The sequence below is a fragment of the Prinia subflava genome, chromosome 2 (assembly GCF_021018805.1).
Source record: "Prinia subflava isolate CZ2003 ecotype Zambia chromosome 2, Cam_Psub_1.2, whole genome shotgun sequence".
Taxonomy (NCBI): domain Eukaryota; kingdom Metazoa; phylum Chordata; class Aves; order Passeriformes; family Cisticolidae; genus Prinia; species Prinia subflava.
In genome coordinates this window covers 58,676,603-58,690,629 of record NC_086248.1, presented here as the reverse complement: position 1 = coordinate 58,690,629, position 14,027 = coordinate 58,676,603, and the positions used below count along the sequence as shown (strand labels likewise).

At 37.3% G+C, this 14,027-nt stretch overlaps 1 protein-coding gene across 13 annotated transcripts in view; it reads left to right on the top strand.

The window, feature by feature from the left end:
- The window catches only part of SYNE1 (spectrin repeat containing nuclear envelope protein 1), a 294,687-nt gene that overhangs the window by 125,870 nt on the left and 154,790 nt on the right, over nt 1–14,027 (top strand). For all 13 annotated transcript variants that reach the window (XM_063390127.1, XM_063390128.1, XM_063390126.1 and 10 more), the window contains exons 44-53: nt 1,050–1,151; nt 2,551–2,754; nt 3,673–3,880; nt 4,558–4,670; nt 5,356–5,561; nt 6,567–6,722; nt 7,911–8,202; nt 8,904–9,076; nt 10,483–10,792; nt 12,553–12,717. In XM_063390127.1, coding sequence (XP_063246197.1) covers nt 1,050–1,151; nt 2,551–2,754; nt 3,673–3,880; nt 4,558–4,670; nt 5,356–5,561; nt 6,567–6,722; nt 7,911–8,202; nt 8,904–9,076; nt 10,483–10,792; nt 12,553–12,717 — 1,929 coding nt within the window. The remainder of the gene's footprint in view (nt 1–1,049; nt 1,152–2,550; nt 2,755–3,672; nt 3,881–4,557; nt 4,671–5,355; nt 5,562–6,566; nt 6,723–7,910; nt 8,203–8,903; nt 9,077–10,482; nt 10,793–12,552; nt 12,718–14,027) is intronic.

Below are 14,027 nucleotides of genomic sequence, written 5' to 3'. Positions count from 1 at the left end.
ATGCCTTATGTAGCAATCCAACCACCTAAATTCATTGCTGGTAAAACTGATTTGGTAAAAACCACAGGTGTACTTGATATGCAGGAGGGGCAGAATAGCAGATGTGATCACTGTGTGTACATTTACAGTCACAGAATGCAGAATGCTTTTTTTTTTTGCACTTTGTTTTGCAAAGGCAAGATGATGAGTTCAGTGACAGCAGGGTCCTGCCCTTTCAGCAGTCAGAAATAGATGAGAATGGACAGCAACAATCATTTTACTTCTCCTATGGCCCAAATCAGTGGCCACTCTCTTGCCTGACCACCTAATATTATATCCTCCCTAGTACAAAATACCCCTTAACTATTCTTCTGAGCATTTAGGGTAGATGTTAAGTTCAGCAATTTAATCCTGCAATCCACTGTCCAATTTTAAATTGGAATGGTCTGTTTAAACTTGTAGAAAAGAAAATTTGGGCAATAGGATATTGATACTTCAGAACTCCAAGTTATTTTTTTGCTTTCACTTTGATACCATATTTTTAATTAGTAAATTTTTAAATAACTTAGATCTATAAGTACAAGCTCCAGATATGTCAGTGTATATGTATCAGCATTTTTAAATCCCTCTTAAAGTTAAATTCTATTTCTGTGTCTAATTTATATCAATACCTCACTTGTTTATAATAAAAATCAGAGACCACATGTAATGCACTCTGTACGTCTTTAAGTGGAACCTAACACCCCTAGTAGATACTTCCAGTCAAATAAACAATGACATTTTCATCTTTATTTTCCCAATTTTTACAAACAAAAGCTTTTATAGCATTTTAAATGCTAATAATTTGTATGATTATTTTAAAGGAGGGGAAAATTTCTCCAAACTGAGTTTAATAAGGAAAAAGAGATGGGAGATTTTTAGAGCACAGAATTAGTACAACAGTGTTTTTCCTCTGGTTGCTAAATTGTGTTTACATTTTCTTTCAATTTTGAAATTGGTAGAGCATCCTTCTGAAAGTCTAAAAGCTTCTTGTAGTTTGGTATGAAACTTTGATGACATCTCTTTTACAGTCTGAAGTCAAGAATAAAGAGCTGAAGTTGGAGCAACTGAGTTCCAAAATTTCAGAACTCAAAGAACTGACCCATAGTCAAGAGCCTCCTGCAGATCTCCAGGTAAAATAAAGACATTGGTAACCACAGACTGTGCTCAAATAACTAAGAAAACATTCCTTCTGAAATTTTTGTCTTTTCTACACTGCCATTTTCTTTCAAGGTGACAGATGCAGCATTATTATTTATATGTGGCATTACTATTGTTCATATTTCTTTAGGTAACCTTGATTTTTTTTTTTTTTGTATAAATAGTATGTCATAAAATAAGTGAATATTAGGGTTGTAGAAGCATTTGTTAATAAATCAAAATATAATAAATAGTTTATAATGTAGCTGATGAGATATGAGACTACAGATATTCTCTATACTGCACAACATTGAGCCACATCACACATGAGTGCGTGCACAGTTTGTTTCCTTGAAAGGATTATAAGGCAGTAAAATATGTTCATTTGCTTTGTTAACCAAAAAATATTCTTTAGTGGACTAGAATAAGGCCCCTGAACTAGCTCTTACAAGAAAAAACATAAAATAATGAACACAAAGGTGAGCTGTTGAACTATTTTGGCCAGTTAGATTACAAACAGAAACTGGAATTTGAGATTATTAACCTAATGTCAGAAATTTTTAAAAATAAGCTGACTTCTGCAATTTCCATGGGCAGGGATATATCTTGTTACATATCAGGTTTTAATGGAAGTTAATATAACACTCAAGCCTTGCCCACATTTTGGAACAGGCTGCCCAGGGAGGTTATCAAGTCTCCCTCTCTGGAGAGGGAAAAACCCACCTGGATGTGTTTCTATGTCACCTGCTTTAGGTGATCCTCCCTTGACAGGGAACTTGGACTAGGGAATCCACAGAGGCCCCTTCTAACCCAAAGGATTCTGTGAATCTGATTTATATGTAGCACCATGTTATGACTGATTCTATTTACTTCTGTAAGTGATATGTGCTGAGCTAACATCTACTATAATTTTCCATATTCCTGCCTTTGAACAGATTACGGGGCAAGGTCCTAGCTTATTTTTTGTACTGTCTTCAATTTTCACCTGCCTTACACTGAGATACTTTAAGCCTCTGTGCTCTTAAGGCTCACTCCCCAACTGACTTTTCTGTTTTATCAAGCTATTTGAGTGTAGGTCATGTTCTGTATATATGGCAAATTAGTAAAGGGATAATATCAACTGTTTAATTTTTCAGAAATGGATAATAACTGCAATAGTTTGCAGTCTGGGTTTTCATACGTTAGTATCACTTCTTTGGATTATTATATATCTAAGACTGAATCCTGAATGGTTGTCATTTTGTAGGTGTGCAAGTATCTCCAGTTAAATGTGTAAAGAGAGCAAAATTATCATTGTGTGCCACTTTCCTACCTTCCATTTTGCCAATAAGCATTTACTCTAATAAACATTTCTATTATTAAATGTCTTAATACATAACATTTTGGTTTTAGTTTATAGAATCAGATTTGAGGCAGAAGTTGGAACACGCCAAAGAAATATCAGAGACGGCAAAAGAGACACTGAAAGATTTCAGCACTCAGAAGATGCAGTTACAGAAGCTGATTGGTCAGATGACAGACTGGCTAACTCAAGTGGAGGAGACACTGTTAAGCTGTGCACGTAACCTGGATCCTGAAGCTCTAAATAAACTAAAGGTCAGCGTTGATGAAAATTAATATACTTTTCCTTATGTATGGATCTTTATTTTTTTTTCTTAGCTTTATACTTACCTTTCCTTTGATAAAAAATGCCTATCTCCTGCACAGCTCCTAGGATATTAGCAAATAATACCATGACAATTTTTAGGACTTTGAAGGACCAATGAACAAAAGTTCTGATTTATAAACTTCATACAAACTTTTTAGAAAATTTTAATGAATAATATGGTCTTTGTTGTGACAAAAACTGGTTTTGTTACATTGAACTCCTTGGTCATTACTCCAGCATGTTTGCAAGTGCATTGACTCCCTTGCAGTAAGCTATGAACTCATAGCACATCACAGTAAAAAAGTGGTCCAAACTCAATTTTAACATAAACCTCTACCTCAGAAGTCCTCAGTCATCATGTAGAGCAATTCTATTTTTCTGCATCCAAGTGCTCTCTTGACTGCATGCAGTTATACACATCATAACATGACAAACCACACACAGGTATTTAACTTTGAGCACAGTTAACACTGATACACTAGCCAATTCACATTTAATTTTCAGAAAATGTTTCTCATTCAGAAGTCCTGCCAAATACCAGTGTCATATTGCATCCCACATTCAGACTTTTCTGAAAATATCTATTTCTATTCAATATGCCTTGAAATCTATTTATTTCTAATAGAGTAATAAATCATGAGAAACAGCACTCTTCACATTTCTATGATGGCTTTCTAGTTTCAGGGATTCATCTCACTTGGAAAATTCAGGAAACATGATCCAGGGCCTCTTCCCTTCTTTGCGTCTGGGATGACTTATAGAGTACAAGAGGAAAGAACTTATGGGAGGAGTAGGAATGCTTGAGAAAAGGACAGTTCTTTTGTTTCTTTCTAAACACCATATTTATGTTGTAACTTTATTTTCAGGAAACACAAAAGGACCTTCAGCTTCGGCAGAGCAGCATTGACTCCACACGGGAGACCCTCAATAGCCTCTGTCGCAAATACCATTCGGTGGAGCTGGAGGCACTCGGTGGCACCCTCTCTCTGTTAATAAAGAAGTATGAAGCTGTGAATCTGCTCTGTTCCAGAACACAGGCCAGGATGCAGGACTCCTTGGAAAAACATTTCCTCTGTGAGTCCTCAGGCTGGTTAATATGAGTGAGCCTTTAGCCCGCAGCCGTGAGTCATTCTGGAGCCTGCCAGAGTTTCCACTGACGTCACTTGCATTTACAACTTTATTTTCATGTGGAGCCTCTCAAAAAGTCCTGTTACCATATGTTCATTGGATAACAGCCATGAAACAAAGCATTTTGCATAGTCAACTCTAACCATGTATTATGCATGAAAATGCACCTTTTGTCACCATTAGTATTCATCTTTACTGCATAAATACACTTTGTTTATTTGCAATAAAGAGAGATATATAAGCAAATGGAGGTGTTTATAATGTAAAAGTACCCATTTTCTGGGCTTTCTGGATAGTCACTGGAGAAAAGTAAGCAACTTTGAACCTTATCTATTAAGATACTGATTTAGATTATATCTAGCATAAAATTGGGACATATCATAAATTGAAACTGACTGTCAAGGGCAACCTAGTAAGACTGTTCAAATTTGGATGTTTACAGTGGAAACATCTAGTTTCTTGTGAAGTTAATCCTTCTTCCAGGGTTATTGAGGACAATTATACTTATTCTGTTAGCTTTTACATACTGTTCCTGAAGGATAAAAGACTTGTTTAAAACAGCTATATAATATTGTTGGATCTAAAAAAAATATTCTCTTTTCTATACTTTTTTATTAAATAAGACTCTATGCAAGAATTCCAGGAATGGTTTTCTGGTGTGAAGGCTGCAGTAAAAGAATCATCTGACAGGTCTGGGGACAGCAAAGCCATAGAGGCAAAGCTACATGACTTGCAGGTATAGTGAACAAAATAAATCAAAACAACTAGTCATTAGCAATTTAGTACAGGAACCAATTGTATCTCTAAAATATTTTGTAGATGCTAACACACTTTTTGGTTTTGTTTTTAAAAAGGTAACATAAGAATGGTTCAAGGCAGCAATGTGTACTGTAGAGGGAATACAGTGGAAACTGTGGTCCCTATTCTGAGAGATCAGAATTTCTGGAAGGTTTATATGTAACTATACTATTCTTTTTTCTGATTATTAATCTTTTTTTCCTTTTTGATTTCTTTCTCTTCTTTTCCTTCTCCTATTTTTTATAACGTTTTACTTACTCAGCATTTCAGATTAACACTGATATGTCAAAGTTTGCATGTATATACTTTTCATGAGACGGAACATAAGTAGCAGACACCTGTTGCAAACAGCCCTAATTCCTGAAATGTGTAACATCTTCAAGAGATTATTAAGCTATTCAGAGAAAGTCATGACTACCTCGGGATAAAATAAGAAAATTGAGTGAATTGTGAATTGTAGCACTACTTTATAAAATTTTATTTGTACTATCTGCTTAGAAATTTTTCAGTGGCTGGACTTAGCTCTTATCTTCTTGGAGAAATCTGACCACTTCTCATAGAAATATTGCTTATCTTTAATTATCAAATCTTCTATGTTTAAACTGTGTTCTTTCATTGCACAGGGTGTGCTGGATTCCATTAGTGAAGGACAGAACAAATTGGATGTTGCCTGCAAGGAAGGAGAAAGTTTGTATGGTTGTTTACCCAAACCAGTTGTGAGCCATATCCAAGAGCAAATAGCAAAGTCTAACCAGAACTTTCAGGAATTCCTCAGCCAGTGTCTGAATGACAAGAAGGCCCTGGAAGATTGTGCATCACACCTGGGAAGGTGAGTAATTACAGCAGTCACAAATAAATTGTGAACTGCATGAAATTTTCTGGCTTCCAAAATGCAGGGCAAAAGACATAATTATTTCCAGTTGATCTAATCATGTTTGCTTTTTTTCTTAGGAAACATTTAAGAGAAATTGAAGTTCACTGATAAAAACAAAGCAACAGGTCATGCTCCAAGGGTTAAAGCATAGTAGGTCAGCATCATATATGCAGTTCTGTAGCTTATGAAACTGCAAATCAACAGTTGGGATTCCAGTAATTTAAATGCCATTTTCTGGATGGAAAATGTGCAGTGAAGTTCATTTCTGCCCTGGGGTTTGAAGATAGTGTGCATTTTACACAGCATGTGCCTGTTCTGTCCCATTCCAAATGGACATATGTCCTAAGGAGCCAAGAAGAAAACACCCTTAAATTACTGCTTGGGGCTGGAATTTTGGGAGTTGAAATATTTTCAGATTCAAAATTGTTGTTAATTGAAAACAAAGTTAGTGTGGCAGTAATGGGTAAAACAACAGTATGAGATGGCATGCCTGCATGTAAGGAAGAGTTTTCAAACTTAGGGCCTGAACTTGTTTTGCTGAGTTTTGAGCACTCAAGATTCCAGTTCTCTTCTGTAGAAGAAATTGAAAGCACAACACTTCACGTGTTCTACACATAAATGCTGACAAAAAAAGCTCCCTTTTACCCATTGTTTGTTCTTAGTCTAAATTACTGTAAGAATTTGAAAAAAGCTTTCTTTTGGTCTGCTTTTATTGAATCTAGTAATAAATAAAAAGTACTGTCACTTTAAATTTTGGAGGCTTTTGGTCTCCCTGTAGTTCCCATGATTTTCCTGAACATTTTTAGAGAGTTACTGAATATTTTTAGACTAGTAGTCACCGTGGAATTATGTTTTGTGTATGACTCTTATTCTCGAAGCATGAAATTGTGGATATTAACTTCTTCCAACTTTACTCCACTTGAGAAGTACTTTTTAAGGAAGTATTTATCTGCTCCATAGCTTTGAAGATCAGTACAAGAAGCTTGCCCTGTGGATGCATGACATGGAAGAAAGAATAAGCACAGAAGCATTAGGAGAGAACAAACAGCTTGTTTCTGAGAAGAAAAAGGAGGTGCAAAAAGTGGAGAAGTTCCTGGAAGAGTTGCTGAATTCAAGGTATATTGAAAATACATTTTCTAAAATACTCTCACTTTTTTTCTCTCTTAGGGCAGAAGTAAAATTAAACTGTTGGGGTAAAGGGTGTTTTTGAAAGCTAGAGGAATGAGTTGGAAAATTCTCTGTGAAAAGAGGCTGAATCCAGATACTTTGAGTTCTAATGAATTTCAACCAAATCCAATATTTGCTCTTGGTAAATTAATAAAAGCTTATCATACTTCATTAATAAATGAAAACTGAAAAATACAAATTCTAAAAACAAAAGTTAAAAATATTGTTTTTAAAAGCAATAGTGAAAATTACATTTATTGTTATGCCACTTTTAAAATATTCTTTCTGTCCTGTAAATTCAGATCCAACCAGGTTAGCAGAATCCCCTTCCCCATACAGCTTGCCTTATAGAAGAGCTCAAAAATTACAGCTCCACATTAGATGTGAAGTCTTTCTATAACCTACTGGCAGACTTAGCCAGTAGATGATAAAGTAATTGCCATTTTGAGTATACAGAGTTTTTTTTCAAATTCTCTTTTTATTATTGGGTTGGTGATGGTAGAACAAAAATAGTAGTTGGCTGTCCAAGTCTCAGGGTGTCCTAAAAAGAAACACCCAGTCACTCCCTATGGCCTTGAGACTGATGCAAGACATTTGGGTCTGATGTTAATTCCCTGTAGTCATCATGTGTCAGGAGGGGTGATCAAGTAGATTGAGATTGACTGAGGCTGTATAAACCCAGTTTTAATCCCTTTTACTGACCCTTGTACTGAATCTGAGTCATTGGCCAATCCTGGACAAACGACTTTTCCATCACGCCTTCCTACCTGTCCAAGATTATGAACTTCTTAGAAGCTTTGGCAGGTACAAAAGGGTAGCAGTTCATACAGATTTGCAAAGTTTGACTGCTGAAAAGAAAACGAAGGTAGCTTTTAATTTACGTGTTTTACACAAAGATTTCAGTGTGATCATTCTGAGCACCAAAATTCTGCAAGATATGGCACTGCACACAAGAAAAGACACTAATTGGTACACGCTGCTTGTATTCTTTCAGTCTCTCCCAACTAATTTTTTCAGTTAACTGTGAACTCTTATCACTGGTGGAGTAGGTGTTACGTCAGCAGCCTTCACAGCCTCTGGCAGTGGCTATAATACTTCAGGCTTTCTGAAACTTCTAGTCTCATTATTCTCTTTCAGGGACTCTTTTGATCAGCTCTCCCAAATGGCACAGACTTTAAATGAAGAAGGCCATGATGCAGGGAGAGAGGTGCGTCTGGCTTCTCAACATCTCACTAATTATCAGAACATGGTGAAAAGTGTCAAGGAGAAGCTGAGGACATGTCAGCTTGCATTCCAAGAGCATCTCACTTTTGAGGAGGCATTGCAGAGTATGTGGTCATGGGTGAAAGAGGTTAAAGATAAACTGGCATCATCACAGAGTATTCTTGGGAGCAAAGACACCCTGGAAAGACGACTGACACAAATTCAGGTAAGGAAGGATACACATAGATATTACACATCAAGATTAATACTGGGTGTGGGCCACATCAGTGGGAAAGGTATATTTTTATATTTTATTTTCTCTATGTTTATGAAGAAGAGGATCAGAATTAAGGGTCATTGTGGCAAATCAGGATGGGAAGTAAGAAAAAACAGGATGAAGTTTAATGCAAACATTATAGTTATATTTCATAAGAAATAATGAACTATGAAAATCTATATTTAGGTCCTAGAAAGCTTTCTAATAGAGGGGAGGCCTTGGAATAATTGGCAGAGTCTCTCCGTCATGGCTGTGGTGTGTCTATCACAGGAGGTCTTCAGGAAGAGGTTAGACAAATATCTGATAGGAAGTTCATTAGGAGATCTGCCATGGGCTCTCCTGAGGTTTCTTGTAGCTATGGGGTGCTTGTTACAGTGGAGTGCTTGACCTACTCAGTGTCTACTGCAATATGAGCAGTATTTTAGGTTGACCAATGCAGTGAAAAACATCTACAGCTGTGGAAAAACTGCTGGATCACTTGCTCATAGCAAGGTACGGGCCCTTAAAAGAAAAGATGTCTAGGAATTCCCACTGAATATGGCTGTTAAGGATGGATGAGCTCAGAAAAGATGGTGTTCACTGTTGAAAGAATAACAGCTCTCATTTCTCATCAGGTTACATTTGGTATTTTGACGTGTTTTGCCTTACAGGAGATCCTCTTACTCAAAGGTGACGGTGAGGTTAAGCTGAACATGGCCATTGGCAAAGGAGAACAAGCACTTAAAAGCAGCAATGAGGAAGGACAAAAAGTGATACAAACCGAGCTTCAGACGCTGAAGGATGTGTGGAACGATATCATCGGTACCTCAGTGAATTGGCAGAGGTAAGAATCCCTGGAAAACACAGGTCAGGCCCTGCCATCTTTGCTTACAGAGAGTGGTACCTTAAAGCATGTAGGAGGACAGTCCTTCATTACTGGTATATGAGGGGAAATTGCATTATCGGAGAGAATCAAAACTGCCTGGAAAAAATACACCCTTCTATCAAAAAAAAAGATGAGTTTACCCTATCAGAGGAATCAAATTTCATATGAGATGGTACTTTACATTAATTAGGACATTAATAAAAATCATACAAATTCATAAAATGAAAATCTAGAAAGCACTTTCTGATTTTTTGAGCCTATTCTTGGGCAGGAACAAGAACGTGTGACAGGTATTTATCTGCCTTTTCCATACATAACCCAGGGAAGGGTTCTCAGTTCTGTTTTTCATTGGTTTTTAATTTAAAAAAAAACTTAATATCAATTCCAAATGATCGTGCATATTAAACTGATTTCATCTCATTTTGACCTGTTGGAAATGGAAATCCTTTTCTTACTGCCTGTATGAGATAATTTTGTATATGTAAAGTTCTCCATCATTTCTGTTCTAGACAGACTGATATTTCTCAATTTCTCTGTGGACTTTCTGGGCCTCTATCACACCTGTTTCTTATTCAAGAGATTGAAGACTATCACTTGTCTACATTTTTCTTAAAATATAAAAACTGAAAGTGGTACCACTTTCTTAGTTGCAGCAAAATTGTAATAGAATTGTATGTAGAAAATTGTAGTGGGCTGTCTTTATGATGTCTCTCGAGTTTCACACAATTTTTTATCATATTATTTAGATTAGGTTAGACCATAGCATTTTGAGTGAAATTCTTACCACACCCTTGTCTATCTGTAAGTCCAGTGAAATGAGAATTACATTCCTCAGTTTGAATCCCAGAGAACTATGGTGATCTACTAGAAAAGCAATATATAACAGAAGGGAATGCTTCTTATAAATTGTAAATGAGTTTATAGATAATGGGTTTGTTCTTTCAAAACTTGCCAAAATATCTCTTAATTGGCAGTCATTTCATAGGCTGGTGCATATTTTATTACTCTGATCATAAAGAACTCCAGCAGTGTTCCATATTTTACTTTGCTGAACAGACACTGAAATGTGCCTTTCATTAGTCTGAGGCAGAGAGATTGCTCATGTAACCTGTAATAGTGAAGCAGCTATGTTGGTTTTACAAAGGGACCCAAAAGCCACAGGAATTCTAAAATAACTTGGATGCAAGATGAAATAGGAAACAAAAGTAAGATGGAGAAAAAAGTATATTCTAAATCTATTGTGCATGGCTACAGACAGTGTAACAACTGAGGGATAAGCAGCCTCTTTTTTGTTGTTGTTGTTTTTTCCAAACCATTTAAAAGTTCTCAAGTTCTCATCTGCACTTTGTTTCTTTTAATGTAAGCTGCCTAGATTCTGCCATTAGCCAGTGGAATGACTATCTGGAAAGGAAAAACCAGCTGGAACAGTGGTTAGAGAATTTAGATCACAAAGTGGAGCAGCCTTTAGAACCACAAATTGGTCTGAAGGAGAAGTTTGCTCAGCTGGACCATTTCCAGGCTATTGTTTCTGAGATAGAGGATCACTCGGGCGATTTACAGCAACTCATTGAAAAAGCTGTGGAACTATATGAAAAAACAGGGGATGATTCCTTTGGAGATGAAGCTCAAGAAGAACTAAAAACACAATTTAATGACATCGCAACTGTAGCCAAGGTAAGACAAATATCTCCATTTCAAGTAAGTAATATGTTTAGACATTTGTATATATAGCTAAAAAATTTTGATTTTTTTATTTTGGTAACTAAAGGATTGAGTGTGAATAACCTTGCCTGGTATAGTTGATTCTAATAAAAACATTGAATATAGTTTACTAAAATTTAATGGAATGCAAAAATGGTATTGAGAGTTGATATTGGTATGATTATGATTTTGGAAAAGTGAAGGCCATATATTTTTCCCAGTTTCTTATATACAACAGTATTTCTGATATTCTAACACATCTATTTTCATCTAATTCTTTTCATCATTCCTAGCATTTTCTTTCTTTACCTGGAAAGGGAAGAATAAAATGCCTCCCTGAGCAGGAAATATATTGTCAGAAAGATATGTTTTGTGGTATTTCAAGCCACTAAGCACTGCACATGCTATACAGATATTCTGTTTGGTTTCTAAAGAAGGATATGTGGGCTCACTGAGACTTTCTGCCAGCCAGATCATGAAACACCTGGCCTCCACACTCCCCTTTTACATTTTCATGTGAGCAATGTACACAGGGATGCAGGAAACTAGGAGTTTCCTCCTAGGAGACTTTTGCTTCCCTAGAGACTGTTTTGGTTAGAGTCAGGTGCATGTGGACTTTTTCTTACCCTGTTGCTGCATAAAATGCATTAAGATATAAAAACTTTGAGGATTTACTTTAGGTCTTCTTTGTTTGGCTAGTAACTATTTATTGTCTAGTTGACAATGACACATTCTGAGATATTATGATGATTATTTTCAGAGGGAACAGCAGGTCTTGTTAATCCCACTTACTTTTTAATGGCATTTATTGAATATTGAGTAACTCAAACTTTAAAATAACTCAGTTTAATTTGTAGGTGGTTCAGTTTGAAACTGGCTTCAAGACACTTCAATCTAGATTGGAGTATCTACACAGGGGTAAAAGTCTATTTGATTAGCTCATTTTGCTTTTGGTTACTTTTGATAAACATTCATTAGTGTTATCTCAAAAGAATATAGCAACAAGTTTAGTCAGTCAATAAAATCTCAACCACTGTACTCTTCCACTGTGTCACAGTAAGATAAACTGACCCCACTCTAAGCTTACATGACAAAGCTAAGATGGAGCCAGGAAGCAGCTGCATGTCTGTGTCAGGGAAAGCATCCTCCAGGACTGCAGGGTAGGTGGCTGGGGGCAGCCACCACTTCTGATGTGATGGTCAAAATGGGACTCAGCACCGTAAGATCATTTTGCACTTTTGGACAGCCAGAATTTTTGTTTGTGGTTTTCCTATGGGATATCACCATGACTCTGCTTAGCATTGGTGCTAAGGTAGGCACTTGGTGCTTCTAAGTACAAGCTGTGTTTCTGGCAGCAATGCTGCACCCTGGGAGTGCTCATGGTGATCTGCAAGACCTGCTCCAGGGTGTATTGGGAAAAGCATGCCAGAGTGACACAGCTGCAGCACTGATACCTACTAAACCATACATTAGACTGTTAAACTATATTTTTGCATCCATTTTCAGAAGGCTTCTGCTCCAGCAGAAAATCCTTGTCCAGACCAAACTGAACCAAACCTTTCGCCCTTTCGCAGTGTAGCACTCTGTTCTGATGCCACAAACTATACCCTATTCAAATGCATGCTGTGGAGTCAAACCAGCACTGCATGCTTAAAGCCAGCATAGTACTTAAGTGCTTTAATGATCTTTTTCTTTCTTTCTTTTTTTTTTTTTCTTTTTCATCTGATTGACAGGAGAAAATGAGGAAAGTGGAAGATATTGTGAAAGATCATTTGCTTTATCTGGATGCTGTGCATGAATTCACAGACTGGCTTCATTCTGCAAAGGAAGAGCTTCACCGCTGGTCAGATGCATCTGGAGATACACCAACTATAGAGAAAAAGCTGGCCAAAATCAATGTAAGTGAGCATTCATGATTTCTTCTGCAATTCAGACCCTATGCTTTAAAAAAAACCCAGTCAAACAGTTGTGGGGCCTTGTTGTTTTTTCTTTGAAATGGTGATTACATTTCAGTGAGCTGAAAGCAAGCTTTCCAAGCTGTGCTTTGTTTTCGTCTCCCTTCTCATATTAACAGATGGAGTAAAAGTATAATCAGACCTTAAGTTAGCCACGGCACACATGGAAACAATTTGCTAGAGCGGAAGCCCAGTGGCATCACAGAAGAATGTGGCTTAGCTGATTAATGAATTCTTCTCTTTCCTCATCCCCAAATACGCTTTCTCCATGAGAAGAATTGCCTAAATCAGAGACAACCTTTCCTGCTTTGCATGAAATGGAGATGTGTAAAGCAGCACAAGGATTGTTCTCCTCAAACATGGTAGAAATAAGTGAGTTGCCTCCCTGTGTATGCTCTCCTCAGCCTGGCACCTATTCTTAGCTCTCTTGAGTGCTTAAGAAATTTGCATATTCCTGAATGCAGCACTAAAGCAGGCTACATGTTTTGCCCATGCCTGGTTTTACATTCAGATATTCATGCTAGCAACATTTCACTCTGCTCCTAAATATGAGAGAGTGGGACAGTGAACTTGAATGCTAGATGAAGAGTCAGGATCCCCAAGATCAAATTTCAGATTCTTTGTACATTCTGAAGTAATTTTCAGTCTCCTTTGTGCTCAAACTCCTGATCTGTAAAACGGGAAAGGGAGGAGTTAGCAGTTGTCTAGTTCATAACATGAATGAGAGACGAAATAACATGACTGTAGCATGCAGTGTTTGGGATGGTATTTATACATTCTCCAGTTTCTCAGGCTGAAAACTCCCAAGATCCCCTTGTATGAGATGTGTGAGATTGAAATAAGGATGCCATAGAAAACAAAACCAAAACTATATACTCAGAAAAAACCATGTTCAACCAATTCTGGCACATCACAGGTCACAGGCAGGCTGGAAACTGCAGTTGTGATTTTGAGACTGCTGCGAGCAGCTACCCACCAGCATTTCTTACGCAAAAGATCACAACAAAGCCCTTGTGTCCCGTATCTCAACCTAAATAGTATTTTTCGTGTCTAAAACATATAAATTCTTCCTGTCTTCCTCTCCAAAGCTGAAGACAGTTTCAGGCCGCATTTGTAGAGAAAAGCAAGGGCCGCACGCTGTTTGGCTGGGTTTTACTCCCTCGGTTCCCAGACCGCTGCCGTCAAGGAGCCGCGGCTCGGGGCGCTGCGGACGGGCCGGGCCGGGAAGGGCCGGGCCGGGAAGGGCCGGGAAG